This window comes from Osmia lignaria, chromosome 1, assembly GCF_051020975.1.
Source record: "Osmia lignaria lignaria isolate PbOS001 chromosome 1, iyOsmLign1, whole genome shotgun sequence".
Taxonomy (NCBI): domain Eukaryota; kingdom Metazoa; phylum Arthropoda; class Insecta; order Hymenoptera; family Megachilidae; genus Osmia; species Osmia lignaria.
The window spans coordinates 12,103,989-12,116,693 of NC_135032.1; the positions used below are offsets into that span (position 1 = coordinate 12,103,989).

General features: G+C 38.1%; 2 protein-coding genes across 4 annotated transcripts in view; one reads left to right on the forward strand and one right to left on the reverse strand.

Moving 5' to 3' along the window:
• The first annotated feature begins 1,273 nt into the window (after positions 1 to 1,273).
• Rab6 (RAS oncogene family member Rab6) lies at positions 1,274 to 8,732 on the forward strand. 2 transcript variants are annotated; one of them, XM_034328048.2, is made up of 6 exons: positions 1,274 to 1,528; positions 2,096 to 2,154; positions 2,776 to 2,935; positions 3,009 to 3,214; positions 3,284 to 3,350; positions 5,692 to 8,732. In XM_034328048.2, exons 1-6 carry the CDS (start codon positions 1,459 to 1,461, stop codon positions 5,763 to 5,765), a joined length of 636 nt encoding a protein of 211 aa, XP_034183939.1. In that variant the 5' UTR covers positions 1,274 to 1,458; the 3' UTR covers positions 5,766 to 8,732. The 2 variants fall into 2 exon arrangements, with proteins under 2 accessions (XP_034183939.1, XP_034183940.1); XM_034328049.2 differs by lacking the exon at positions 5,692 to 8,732 and adding an exon at positions 3,739 to 4,641 and having other exon boundaries at positions 1,275 to 1,528.
• Positions 8,733 to 11,307: 2,575 nt separating this feature from the next.
• Nlg3 (Neuroligin 3) overlaps positions 11,308 to 12,705 on the reverse strand; it is a 236,787-nt gene continuing 235,389 nt past the window's right edge. For both annotated transcript variants that reach the window (XM_034328690.2, XM_034328691.2), the window contains one exon: positions 11,308 to 12,621. In XM_034328690.2, the coding sequence (XP_034184581.1) occupies positions 12,046 to 12,621 (576 nt within the window). In that variant the 3' untranslated portion in view covers positions 11,308 to 12,045. The remainder of the gene's footprint in view (positions 12,622 to 12,705) is intronic.

The window sequence follows — 12,705 nt, forward strand, 5'->3', positions numbered from 1 at the left end:
TGGGCATGCTTTAGTTCCTTTTTCTGAAACCAGATGGCGCTGATTCGACATCGAAATTTTAGTTCAAATTTTTCCCGCTAGAGGGCCAAAATTTGGGCATGCTTTAGTTCCTTTTTCTGAAACCAGATGGCGCTGATTCGACATCGAAATTTTAGTTCAAATTTTTCCCGCTAGAGGGCCAAAATTTCGGCAAGCTTTAGTTCCTTTTTTTATCGCCAGGAGGCGCTATAATGGGATGCTTACAAAAGAGATGCAAGGATGTAAGGGATGCAGGGATATAAGGGATGCAGGAATGTAAGGAATGCAGGGATGTGAGGAATACAGGGATGTGAGGAATGCAGGGATGTGAGGAATGCAGGGATGTGAGGAATACTGGGATGTGAGGAATGCAGGGATGTGAGGAATGCAGGGATGTGAGGTATGCAGGGATGTGAGGAATGCAGGTATGTGAGGAATGCAGGGATGTGAGGTATGCAGGGATGTGAGGAATGCAGGTATGTGAGGAATGCAGGGATGTGAGAAATGCAGGGATGTAAAGAAAGTAGGGATATGAAGAATGCAGTGATGTAAGGGATGCAAGAATGTAAGGGTTACAGAGCTATAAAGGATGCAGGGATGTGAAGAATGCAGTGATGTAAGGGATGCAGGAATGTAATGGAAGTGATGTCCTGAAATAGAGGTAAAATAATAAATAAAAGGATAAAATAATAGGCACACAGGAGTAATAATATCAACACATTCATCCCTTTAATAAGTTTATTCAATAAGCTAAGAAGATAAATACATCAAATTAAATAAATACACAAAATAAAATAAGGGTATAGGTATGTTTGACAGGTACATAGATACATCCGCATCCCTCGGCGGTCGCTATAAGACTGAGTCGTACCCGGTACCGGCTTCTCCTCGAGCCGTGTACAAAGATGCCTGGAGTTCGAAAATTTTCCATTTTTGGAGCCCCCAATCCAGACGCCATTGGCTTTCGCTTGAGATTTAGATTTACGCGCGAAAAGCGTTCTTTAATCTTAAATTCTACCACTAGTAGCGCTATAATATGATTCTACTCCTAACCGATATGGTAGGATGTGATACCAAAATGGTAAGGAGGTCAGGTTAGGTTTTTAGAGCCCTACATCTGTAGTCGTGACATAAAAATGCATTATATGAGGAGTCTGTATTCTGTGTTTCATGTGTGGTACATACATACATAATCTATTTGAAATTTTCAAGCGCCATCTAGAGGAACACTATCAGAAACTCCGAAGACTAGCAACTAACCAATGACGTCACTTCCCAGTTAAACGTGGCTGCCTTGCGAGTGAACGAAGGAGTGGCTTTGCGATCTGTCAAATTAAGTGATTTCTTTGTGAAAATTAATGACTCGTCGTATTAATTAAATTGTTGCCGTGTGCTTGTTATTGATAACTTATCGTGCAGTAGTTCTGTAAGACACGAAAAATGTCGTCTTCGGGTGATTTTGGAAACCCGTTGCGTAAATTCAAGCTTGTCTTTCTCGGTGAACAGAGCGGTGAGTATTTTACCGCACATACCTCCGCTGATTCTGGATCAATATCGGAGTTATATGTTGTTGGTATTGCCCTAACGATGATTTCTCTTGCATTGAACAAGAGAATTTTAATGACATGTATCAGTTCCGATAACCATTCCAGGTTCTAGATCAATATTTCTGGTCACTGTGCAACTTTATCGGTGCGATCGAATTCGGCGTCGTTCTTGTTGTCACCATCCTATTGTTGTATTCAATTCTACTAATTTCTGTAATTTTCTCCACATTTCGTTGTAGAAATCTATCTTTTTTTCATCAGTATTCATTAAAATATTTATTAACCATTAAAATTCATAATTTATGCACCTACCTTCGTACGTCTGTCTCTGTTACATTTGTTTCCCGTTTTCAAAAGACCGCGGAACTAGACCGAATAATTTAATTTAACTTACACATTTAGGAGGAAACAATGGTTTCATTACGAATTTATATTCGATCAAATTTTGTATAATTTTGATTTTAATTTTTTTCTTAAACCTTTAGTATCTGGTAAATCTTTTGCATTAATCGTGTGATTTGATGTTGCAGTTGGAAAAACGTCTCTTATCACACGGTTTATGTATGACAGCTTTGACAACACTTATCAGGTATGAAACTAATGGTTTCGTGATATACACATATATGTATACATAACTTAAAAGCATAAGTTTGTTTTTAGCTAAGTTTAAGTTAGGCATCTTATTAATAATATATGTTACCATTTTCTTATAATTTGTTTTCTCATAAAAAATTAACTACAACAGCTTGTTATTTATCTCCTTTATTATGCACTAAACCCACACTCTTAATTTCTGACATCATCCATAATTTGATGACACACTTTCCAATATCCTTATAAAGACATAGCAAGTTCTCAGTTTTATGTTATTCTATCTACTCTATTTAAGTTTAATAATACTTTGATGTAAAATATAATTTTATTATGTAAATTGGTCAATATCAAATATTTAAGGCAAATGCTAGTAGAAGAGACAGTAGAGAGGTCAAGATATTGACTTTTCCTAATAGGTAGAACCAGAGAAACAACATTGTAGAATTATTTGAGGATATCAATTAAATTTTTATTATTTCATTTTTTTTTTTTAATAGTAGTATTTCTTATATTTATCTATCAGGGATGTTAAATTAGGCTTTATTAAATAATCCTCAACATACAGAGTATGTTTCATGCACAAAGGAGCAATGAGGCACACTGTTATTTGTTGCAGGCTACAATAGGTATAGATTTTTTAAGCAAAACTATGTATCTGGAGGATAGAACTGTAAGATTACAGCTGTGGGACACTGCTGGCCAAGAACGGTTTAGATCTTTGATACCTAGTTATATCAGAGATTCCACAGTAGCAGTTGTTGTATATGATATTACTAGTAAGTTTCATTTGAAATGGAAGCATTGTGTTATCTGATAATTATGGAAAGCTCAGAGAAAATGTTTACACAGATCCAAATTCATTTCATCAAACATCAAAATGGATTGATGATGTACGGACTGAAAGAGGAAGTGATGTAATTATTATGTTAGTCGGTAATAAGACAGATTTGAGTGATAAAAGACAAGTATCTATGGAAGAAGGAGAACGAAAAGCTAAAGAATTAAATGTAATGTTTATTGAAACTAGTGCTAAAGCTGGATATAATGTGAAACAGGTATGTTCTAGTAGTAATCACTTCTTAAATATATCTTAAGCTAATATTAACCATATTTTGTTACCTTAGCTGTTTAGAAGAGTAGCAGCAGCTTTACCAGGCATGGATTCCACTGAAAATAAACCTCCTGAAGACAGTATCCTTTCAGTAAGATACATAATGCACACTTTTGCATGTTATATATATACAGAATCATATTTCAGGAGATTTTCTTTCTTCAAAAGTAGCAATAAGAACCAGTTCCTACATATCCTCAATTCAGCTTATCGCACTTATTTATCATACATCTTCTAGAAAGTGTTATTGATAATTAATTTTTCAACTTTTCTTATCGCAAAATCATAATTAAATGTATTACGATATTATCACTTTCGTACGTTCATAAAGTTTTTCATAGTCGTTATTCATCTTTTGAAATCATTTCGAATATGTTATTTTTGGATATTATTATTTAACATTATTAACAACTTCAGTTGTTTCCGTTATCTTTTTGTGTTTTCCTTAATGTGTTGCTAAACCTGTAGTGCAAGAAGTAGTTCTCAAGGATACACCAATTGAACTGAAAGCATCGGAGAGCAGTTGTGCATGTTAAACCACCGATCAGCCTAACGGTAGATAAGACACTGATTTAAGTTAAATTATAAATTAAACTCTCAATGCTAGGACAGTGACGTACAGTCCGTGCCTTTTCCACAATTTACAATGTGAGAAAGTATCAGCACTGTATTCGAATAGCTATAATTTCCTTTTTGTTTATGAGAAATAAATATCACATGGTAGTATAAGCAGACTGCTTTTACACAATAACGTGTTTATATGTATTAGTACATTACAGCATCAACATAATACGAATTATTTATAATCTTGCAAATTGCATCAAAGCTGCTTGCTTTTAAACGTGTCAATGGCTAATGGATTATCATTCTAGATAGTGCTATGATTTTCCTTCTTTTATTAATTGTAAAATAAGACGTTCATCATTTACCGCGTGTACTTACTTCAAGTAATGAAACTCTCTGTGTTTTGCATTTTAAAAAAGAAAAATATACTTCGATCGAGATACTAGTCCTATGCATGATCAGTGCTGCAATTGCATGATATGGTGCACTTATATATATTTATAGTCATGTATATAAGTTGCGACGATATAAACCGTCAGATTACCAAGATACGTGGAATTACGTATTGCGTAAATGCAGTCAAAACATCAGTCAACTATAATTCTTTATTCATTTGAACTGATCGCAATTACGAGCAATAAGAATTTTCTACGTCGATTACAATTGAAATTTTAATTGGTACGAAATGTGCAGTATCGAGCACAGAGCACTGTACATGTGCGCGTGCTAATTACATAAAAAAGAACACAGAATCGCAATGCAAAATAAGCAGCTAACGTTGTCCAATTTACAAAATTACTTTAAGAATCTATATATTGCTCACGGTATCAAGGTTTTCCAGAATTTGGAACGACCATTGCATAAATTAACATATTGCATTTCCTGTGGAAGTATTATTTATACATTTCGAAGTGATTTCTTTATTCGTAAAGAAAAACAAAATCATATAGATAGAGCAAGTAGATCAGCAAAAGAAAAAAAAAAACAATTAAAAAATTTGATCTGTATATATTAACTTAAAATTTTGGGATATGGATAGACAGAATGCTATTATACCTAATATTATGACATTTTTGTTAATAATTATTGTAATATTTTAATTTATATAAAAAAATCTTGAATATCATTTTATAATTTTTTTATATTGATTTTTCGTGAAAATCATAAGTTCTTTTAGTTTCTTGGCATTCGTCCTCGTTACACGTGTTTCCTGGTTTCATGAATAATTTCAAGATTTCATTTCGTCCGTGTAATAATTTTTTAACTAAGATTTATACATATACAATACTCTGTATCATATTGTATGAATGTGACAGACAGCACTCGTTGTGTAATTTTAATTAAGGTGCTTCGTGGCTGTAAAAATTTCACTTACAATTAAACACGAGTGAACCGTCCGTCCCGTTTTTTGAACTGTTTAAATTTTATACGCATTTTTAATTACACAGCTATTCTAGCTTCGAAAGAGTCGAGAAAGAATAAAGAAAGAACATGAAAATCGTACTTATTTTCTACTCAAATCCTAATGGGACTAAATTTATAATTAATTACACTTAAGAAGTAGTATCGCGTATATCCCGAACCATCATTTATATAACGATCTTCGAATTATGTGACAATTTTAAAGGCCTAATACATTCTTCTTACTATTACATGCATTGTAATGTTAACGAATTGTCCATTGATATTACGGGTTCAAGTCTAAAATCCAGCCATATTGTTCGATGCAACGAATGTTTGAACGAAGCCTGATTAGTGAGAACTTTGTTGGAAGATGTAACCGCTATTTCATACCGCGAATCCTTCGTGTACGATTAAAAATGGTTACTGTGATAACGCCTTAACACACGAAAGCAGCTGTCGATTTGCAGAATCAATCACCGATGCAGAACGGCTCCGAGTCGGAGGGAGAGAGCGGCTGTATTTGCTAGGAAGGTGGTTTATAATCAGTGTGCAGCTAAAATAATGCTAAACTTCTTGAGACATTCTCAGATACGAACCAAAAAGAAAAGGAGGGAGAGAGAAAAAAAAAGAAAAAACATAAAAGAAATTCATCACAAGTACTCTTAACGAGATGCTGGCTTCTTCTGATGTCTACATCGTGGCCCAAATAAGTTACGCGCAAGACGAAGGACACGAACACACACGTCTCATCGACACCGTTTCTCACCGACTACTGTCCCTGGAATCCCTTAATCATTGTTATTAAAAGATAAGGAACAGCTTCGTGCGTTTCATATAGTGCGTATAGTTACGTTCTTATAATCTGCCAGAAACGCTCTTCGACGAGAGTTAGCGATTTTTCCTCTCATTAACTGTGCGAACCGGAAATCGACACGCATCGATGTGAAATTCAATGTCACGATGATAGGGTGGCCTTTCTTTCAGCAAGACACCTTTGTACCGTGTTCTCAAGCGATCGAAGCAATACGCAAAAGCTTTTCGACATATCACGATCTCCGAATTCCTCGAGCATTCATACATTTTAATATCATCCTATCATCGTTCGTTTGATTCGGGAACATTTACCAAGCGAAAAATCTCTATCCGACACGCACAAGACACCGAGAAATGCTTTAGACGAGATTCTTTAGGTACACACACGAGAATCTAGGTATAAACGTGAAACGACTGAAAGTAAAAACGTGTTTAGTAGACCACCGGTAGTCGAGGAATGAAAACACGATCGAACGACCTATTTCTGATCAGTTGCGAATCATGTAATATTGTAATTCATGTAGAACGTGTTTCGTTCGACGGATGTATGATATCGTAATCGTAATTAAACAACATTTATAGACGTTTTTCGATATCTCTCGATTAAAATTAAGCGACCGACTCGACAACGCGTATGAATCGAGAAAGAAGACGCGTGTTAGAAAGTAACGCGACTTACTTTCCAAAAGGAGACTGTGCTCGATCGTTTATTGTATCGGATTGAGTAAATTTCTTATGTGTAAATCTAGCGAATTTAATTTTCTACGAGCTTGGCACACTTTCGTTCGCTGGCGTGCATTTTTGTAAACGATTAATAGAAGAAATATGTTAGAAGTTGGACGCGTCTTCTTTCTACGAGAATACCGAAACACCGATTGAAATTCGGAATGCGGTAGCAGAAAATGCGAGCGTAATTATAAAACTATCGCTAGGTACAACGAGCGAACGCCTTTTTTAAAAACCCGACGAATCGAGCGGGATAGAGTTGTGAAAACGGGGGTGAGAAGGTTGAGTCGCGATGTTCGAGAGTGCCACGAGAGAAGCGGGCCAATTTTTGCACCTGCTATGTTAGAACTTAGAAAATGAAAAATTCGTAGACGCGTGGGAAGGAGAGAGTAACGCGAGGACGAGAAAGCTTCGCTCGTCGACGTTGGCGAGCGCAAGTTTCTTCGGTGTCGTCGTTGTACATTTGATGTGATAAGGCTTCTTTTTTCTCGAGAAAAACGGAATAGAAGTTGAGTCGTGCGTTGTAACTCATTAATCCGCCGTGCTTAATGCAAGCTCTACGTGCCCTAGCACCATTTTCTCAACGTTCTACTGTCTCTCTAGCGCAACCCATTCTGTATAACGTGTCGTGAAGCGTTGATTCGCACCATAATGTATCGTGTGCAGCACCCGAGGACGCCGGAAGTTAAATGATACGAGTCTAGAGTAGAATAGAGTACTAACAATAAGTTAACTCGAAAGCTGAGAAGTCTAGAATCCAGTTGACCCGTATCATATGACGTCCAAAGTCCTCGCGTTTTGTTAACGAGTTTTAAACGTATATACGAAGCGTATATTTTTCTTTGATTCGACTTCACAAGCGGAGAAGATACTCGTTCGCGTACAGCTATAATAGTGACCTGCGATCTTTCATCATATTTCAATAATTGCAAAGCTCACGCCTAAACAAGAATCACCTTTCATCTTCCAAGATGCGAGCAGTACCTTCTCCGTTCTAGCGAAGATAGAATAGATAAAAATACGCTGATCTAGTGGAAACGATCGACGCGTCGATCGTTCGCTGATCCACGGTTGCTTGCTTTCAGGGGCGCAATGAGATTGACGGTCTTTCGGTTTCAAGTTTCACCCTTTCGCCACGGTAGAGTGGGTAGAGGAGATTTGGATTATAATTGACACCTTAATTTTCTGTTAACGATAATTAACTGATCGAACAGAGATCGCAGTGATAAAGAATTAGAGGAATTTCAGAAATCTGTGAACCAGATATTATTTAGTTATATTTATAGGAAGATACTTAGCGGTGTTAATAATAAGTTATGCTTAAAGAAAGAGCAATAAATTTCGTTTAGTCGATTCGCGAGGAAAAATGTTTCTTCGTGGCGAAAGGGTTAACGGAGATTCGATAGTCGTGTAGCGACCGATGATTTGTAGAATTTCAAAGGATTCTTGTGAATGTAATTTGCAAGGCAGCCGCGTTAAGTGGCTAAATTTATCGTAGCTGATGTTTCTTAGTTAAATAGAGGTATTCGCTGTATCGTCTCTTTGCAATTCAATTGTCAAACTTAACGTAGCAGTAGGGTGCGATATTTATTGATTGTAAACGTTAACCCTTCGACTCTTCGAAATTCCACGATTTTTATCGTATATAACCACCCCGGTTTCATAACTTATTAAGTAGCTTTAAAATACATTGGGAAAGACAAGCTTTACAGTATTCTCTTATGTGTTCATTTTCTCACTTTTTATACAACGATTATTCGTATCGTTTCTGTGGCGCGGTGTCTCGTTTATCGTCTTTCGATTGGACGAAGGAATTCCCGGCTCGAAGGGTTAAGTACCAAGGCTTTAAGTTTCCGATACATTATAATAAAATAGGAACTAATGTACGCTTTTGTTTAACGTGATCAAACGAGATCTTGCAGAAATATAATTGAAAATGAAAACACATCCGAACTTTGGTTTATTTGTGAATCTATATCCGATCCTATTCCATTGTCTCACTATCTATTGATTCATTCTACTGTCCCGATCACTTAAACAAAATTAAAAATTTTCATGACAAAATAAAAGAAATTAAACATCTCTAACATGTCGTTAAAAAGATCTCGTTGAAACTAGCTCAAAACTGTTGCGTTGCAAAGAGCGCATGGGGTCCTTAAGATCCCAGATGATATTAGCTCGGCATCCAGAGAGCGAATGGGGTCCTTAGGATCCCAAGATGATATCAGGTCGCTATGCAGAGTGCAAAAGGGGTCCTTAGGAACCCAGATGATATCAGTTCGGTATACAGAGTGCAAATGGGGTCCTTAGGAACCCAGATGATACCAGTTCGGTATACAGAGTGTAAATGGGGTCCTTAAGATCCCAAATGATATCAGGTCGGATGTAAAGTGCAAATGGGGTCCTTAGGATCCCAAATGATATCAGGTCGGTATGCAAAGAGCAAATGGGGTCCTTAGGAACCCAGATGATATCAGTTCGCTATACAGAGTGCAAATGGGGTCCTTAAGATCCCAAATGATATCAGGTCGGCTGCAAAGTGCAAATGGGGTCCTTAGGATCCCAAATGATATCAGGTCGGTATGCAAAGTGCAAATGGGGTCCTTAGGATCCCAGATGATACCAGTTCGGTATGCAGAGTGTAAATGGGGTCCTTAAGATCCCAAATGATATCAGGTCGGTATGCAGAGTGTAAATGGGGTCCTTAAGACCCCAAACGATATCAGGTCGGTATGCAAAGGCAAATGGGGTCCTTAGGATCCCAGATGACACCAATTCGGTATGGAAAGTGCAAATGGGGTCCTTAGGATCCCAGATGATATCAGGGATGTATACAGAGTGCAAATGGGGTCCTTAGGATCCCAGGTGATATCAGGGATGTATACAGAGTGCAAATGGGGTTCTTAGAATCCCAGATGATATCAGGGATGTATACAGAGTGCAAATAGGGTTCTTAGGAACCCAGATGATATCAGGGATGTATACAGAGTGCAAATGGGGTTCTTAGGAACCCAAATGATATCAGGGACGTATGCAGAATGCAAAAGGGGTCCTTACGATCCCAGATGATATCAGGGATGTATGCAGAGTGCAAACGGGGTCCTTAGGAGCCCAAATGATATCAAATCAATATATAAAGAGTACCAACGATGTATTGGGGTCCCTGACACCCCAGACGACACCCGGTCGGTATGTAGAGCGCTACAGATGCATCGGGGTTCTTGAGACCCCGTTAACTTACCGACTGCCGAAGGGTCGATTACCGACTGTCGAAATTCAATCAATTACCGACTGTCGAAATTCAGCCAATTACCGACTGTCGAAATTCAGTCGATAAGTCGGTAATTTGTTGAGTAGTTTCCGCCGCTCTTGTATAGATGGCGCTGTAGTCACAATTTAAAAATACTTAATTTTATGCGTTCTTCTCAAAATATATGTTTGCCAAATATTTATTCTAATAATTATTCTAATAATTTTAAACGTTTGAGATCTCTGAAGCTTATAGGTCAGGAAATACTTGAAAATTTGTAAATTAAAAAGGATGTAAGATTTTTCTTGAAGATCAGGCATCTGAAACACCGTGGCTGATAGTAATTGTTTACATGGTTTATTGTAATGTCAATTATATACAAATTTAAAATTACGTCCAGTGCTTCTACGCTGTCACACCATCACGTTACTCGACAAGTGCAGTTACAATCGGATTTTCCATTCTCCCCTGCTTCTTCTTTCAATACCAGCGACTCGACGAACCACTAAGTTTAAATTATTCATTATTTACAGTCTAAACTCATTCTTCAGTCAAGAGTTGATCGCTCTCTCTTTCTCTCGATCGTTTCACCCTTAGAAAAAAAACAAACCTTTTCTAAAAACGACTCATTCGTTACCCCTTCATCCACTCTTTTGAACCACAACCTATACACGTAATCGAATAATCGATTCTCGCCGTCGAAGTAGTCACGCTGCTTCGTATTGATTTACATAGTCAGCTAAAAGTGTCCGTTCCATTCGTTTGGCAGTATATGTTGTTTATTTTGTAATGATAAATCGCAAACTGACCTCGCTGTTTTATTCTATTTTTCACCTTTTTTTCCCCTGGGGTAAAAAAAAAGTACCCGGTGTTACTCGATTCGAAATCTCATTCATTTCTTCGTTCGTGTGTGTGTGTTTTTTTTATTTATTTATTGAGCATTTTCTCTGAAAGAACCGTTAACGATTGAACAAATATACAGGAATAGACTTGTTGAAAATAGAACACTTTCGTAAATCACTTGAAGTGGATCTAATCTCTTCAAGAATCAAGGGTCGTTGAAGACCGACCCTTACGTAACTTTATTCTAAAAACGCAATGATGTTTTTATATTTAACACGTTGAATGATCAATCGCTTTGCTTCAAACGTTCAACACGTTTATACCCAACGTATTAAATAGACTTTTGTAATTAACTTAAACACGAGAAAGGGGAGAAAACTTCATTGGACCACGAGGGTACCACGAAGGGTGCAGTCTCGAGTATTTGACTTCCGCTCTTTTGAAAAAACGACACTATTGGCAAATCGATTAGGCGATCGTTGGAAAATATATTCTGTGTTATCTTGAGAAGGTTCTACTTAAATGTTGCTACAACACGTCGAAGATTACGCGATTTGTCGGCAGTTGGTCGCATGTGCTTTTTCCTATACTGTATATTTATCGCGATGAGTAGAAAACGATAAGGTCTGACAAATTAGGCGGCACTTTCACTTCTCGTAAGTGAATCTCGTCGGTTCACCAAGGGATTTCTATCGGTTTAATTCCAGGGATACATTCTTGATGACTTTCAAGGATTTTTTCGATAATCATCGAGAATCGTCAAGAATACGATCGAATATTCTCCTTGTCGTGAATGAACACATTGGCTTCGTGTCTCGTTGACAGCACACTCGTAAATAATTATATTAAATACAACATCAATTTCAACGACGATTCTATAGAAAGAAAAATAAATTAGCCTCGACACCCTTTCAAATTCCTCCCGAATAAATTTCATTCGTTCAATGATTCCGCTGGAAAACAAGTATTTAGATCTTTAATTATTCACCTGATACCACAGCTGCCAAGAAGTTCACGACAAAGGTTCGTCATTCAGCTACTGAAAGTCACGGTCGATCTGGTGTACACGATCAAAACGATGCACTTAAAGATTCACGCAGTACTCTGATCAGTCTTACACTAAAATCATCGACAGTCCACGATGATGGGGCACCAACTACGAGGTACTCGTAGAGTCAGACCCTCAGTTCGTCCATCACCTGCTGCTGATGATTATGGCCCTTCTTCAGGGTCCCTGTGCCAGTCATCGCCAGGCTCTCCTGTTGAAGCTGATTCGGGCTGATGATCAGGTTCTGTCCAGGCTTTCCAGGCTTCGTGTTCTTCGGCGGTGGTGGTGGCATCGGCACGTGACAGCTGTTGTTCTGCAGATCGGCGAATTCTGGCGGGGGGATGTGTTGGATGTGGTGTCTCTCGGCAGTTTTTGTGTCCAGGTCGCCGCAAATGTTGTTGGGCATCTGTCCGTTCTCCTGTCGCTTCTTCGAGCAATTGTGCTGGTTGCTCTTGTCACGCTGATAATAAACCCCGGCGAAAATCAACACGTTCAGGATCAGAAGGCTACAGCCAATCGCGATCGTCACGCTGAGCGCCGTCGAGTAAGCTGCGAAGCCGTCCTCCGGTTGGGCAGTGGAGTCCTCGAAGGCCAGCTCGCTTGGTATCGCAGTCGTCACGTTTTGAGGCCGTTCCGTCAACGTCACTTCCGCCGTGGTCATCCTAGTTGTCGTTGGTATCCTCTGGATGAACCGGGGTGGTACCTGAAACAACGATGCTTAATTAGTACAAAAGTAATTACCTTGACACTTGGGTGTAGGAAGCTCACGTTACAGTCGAGTTATGGC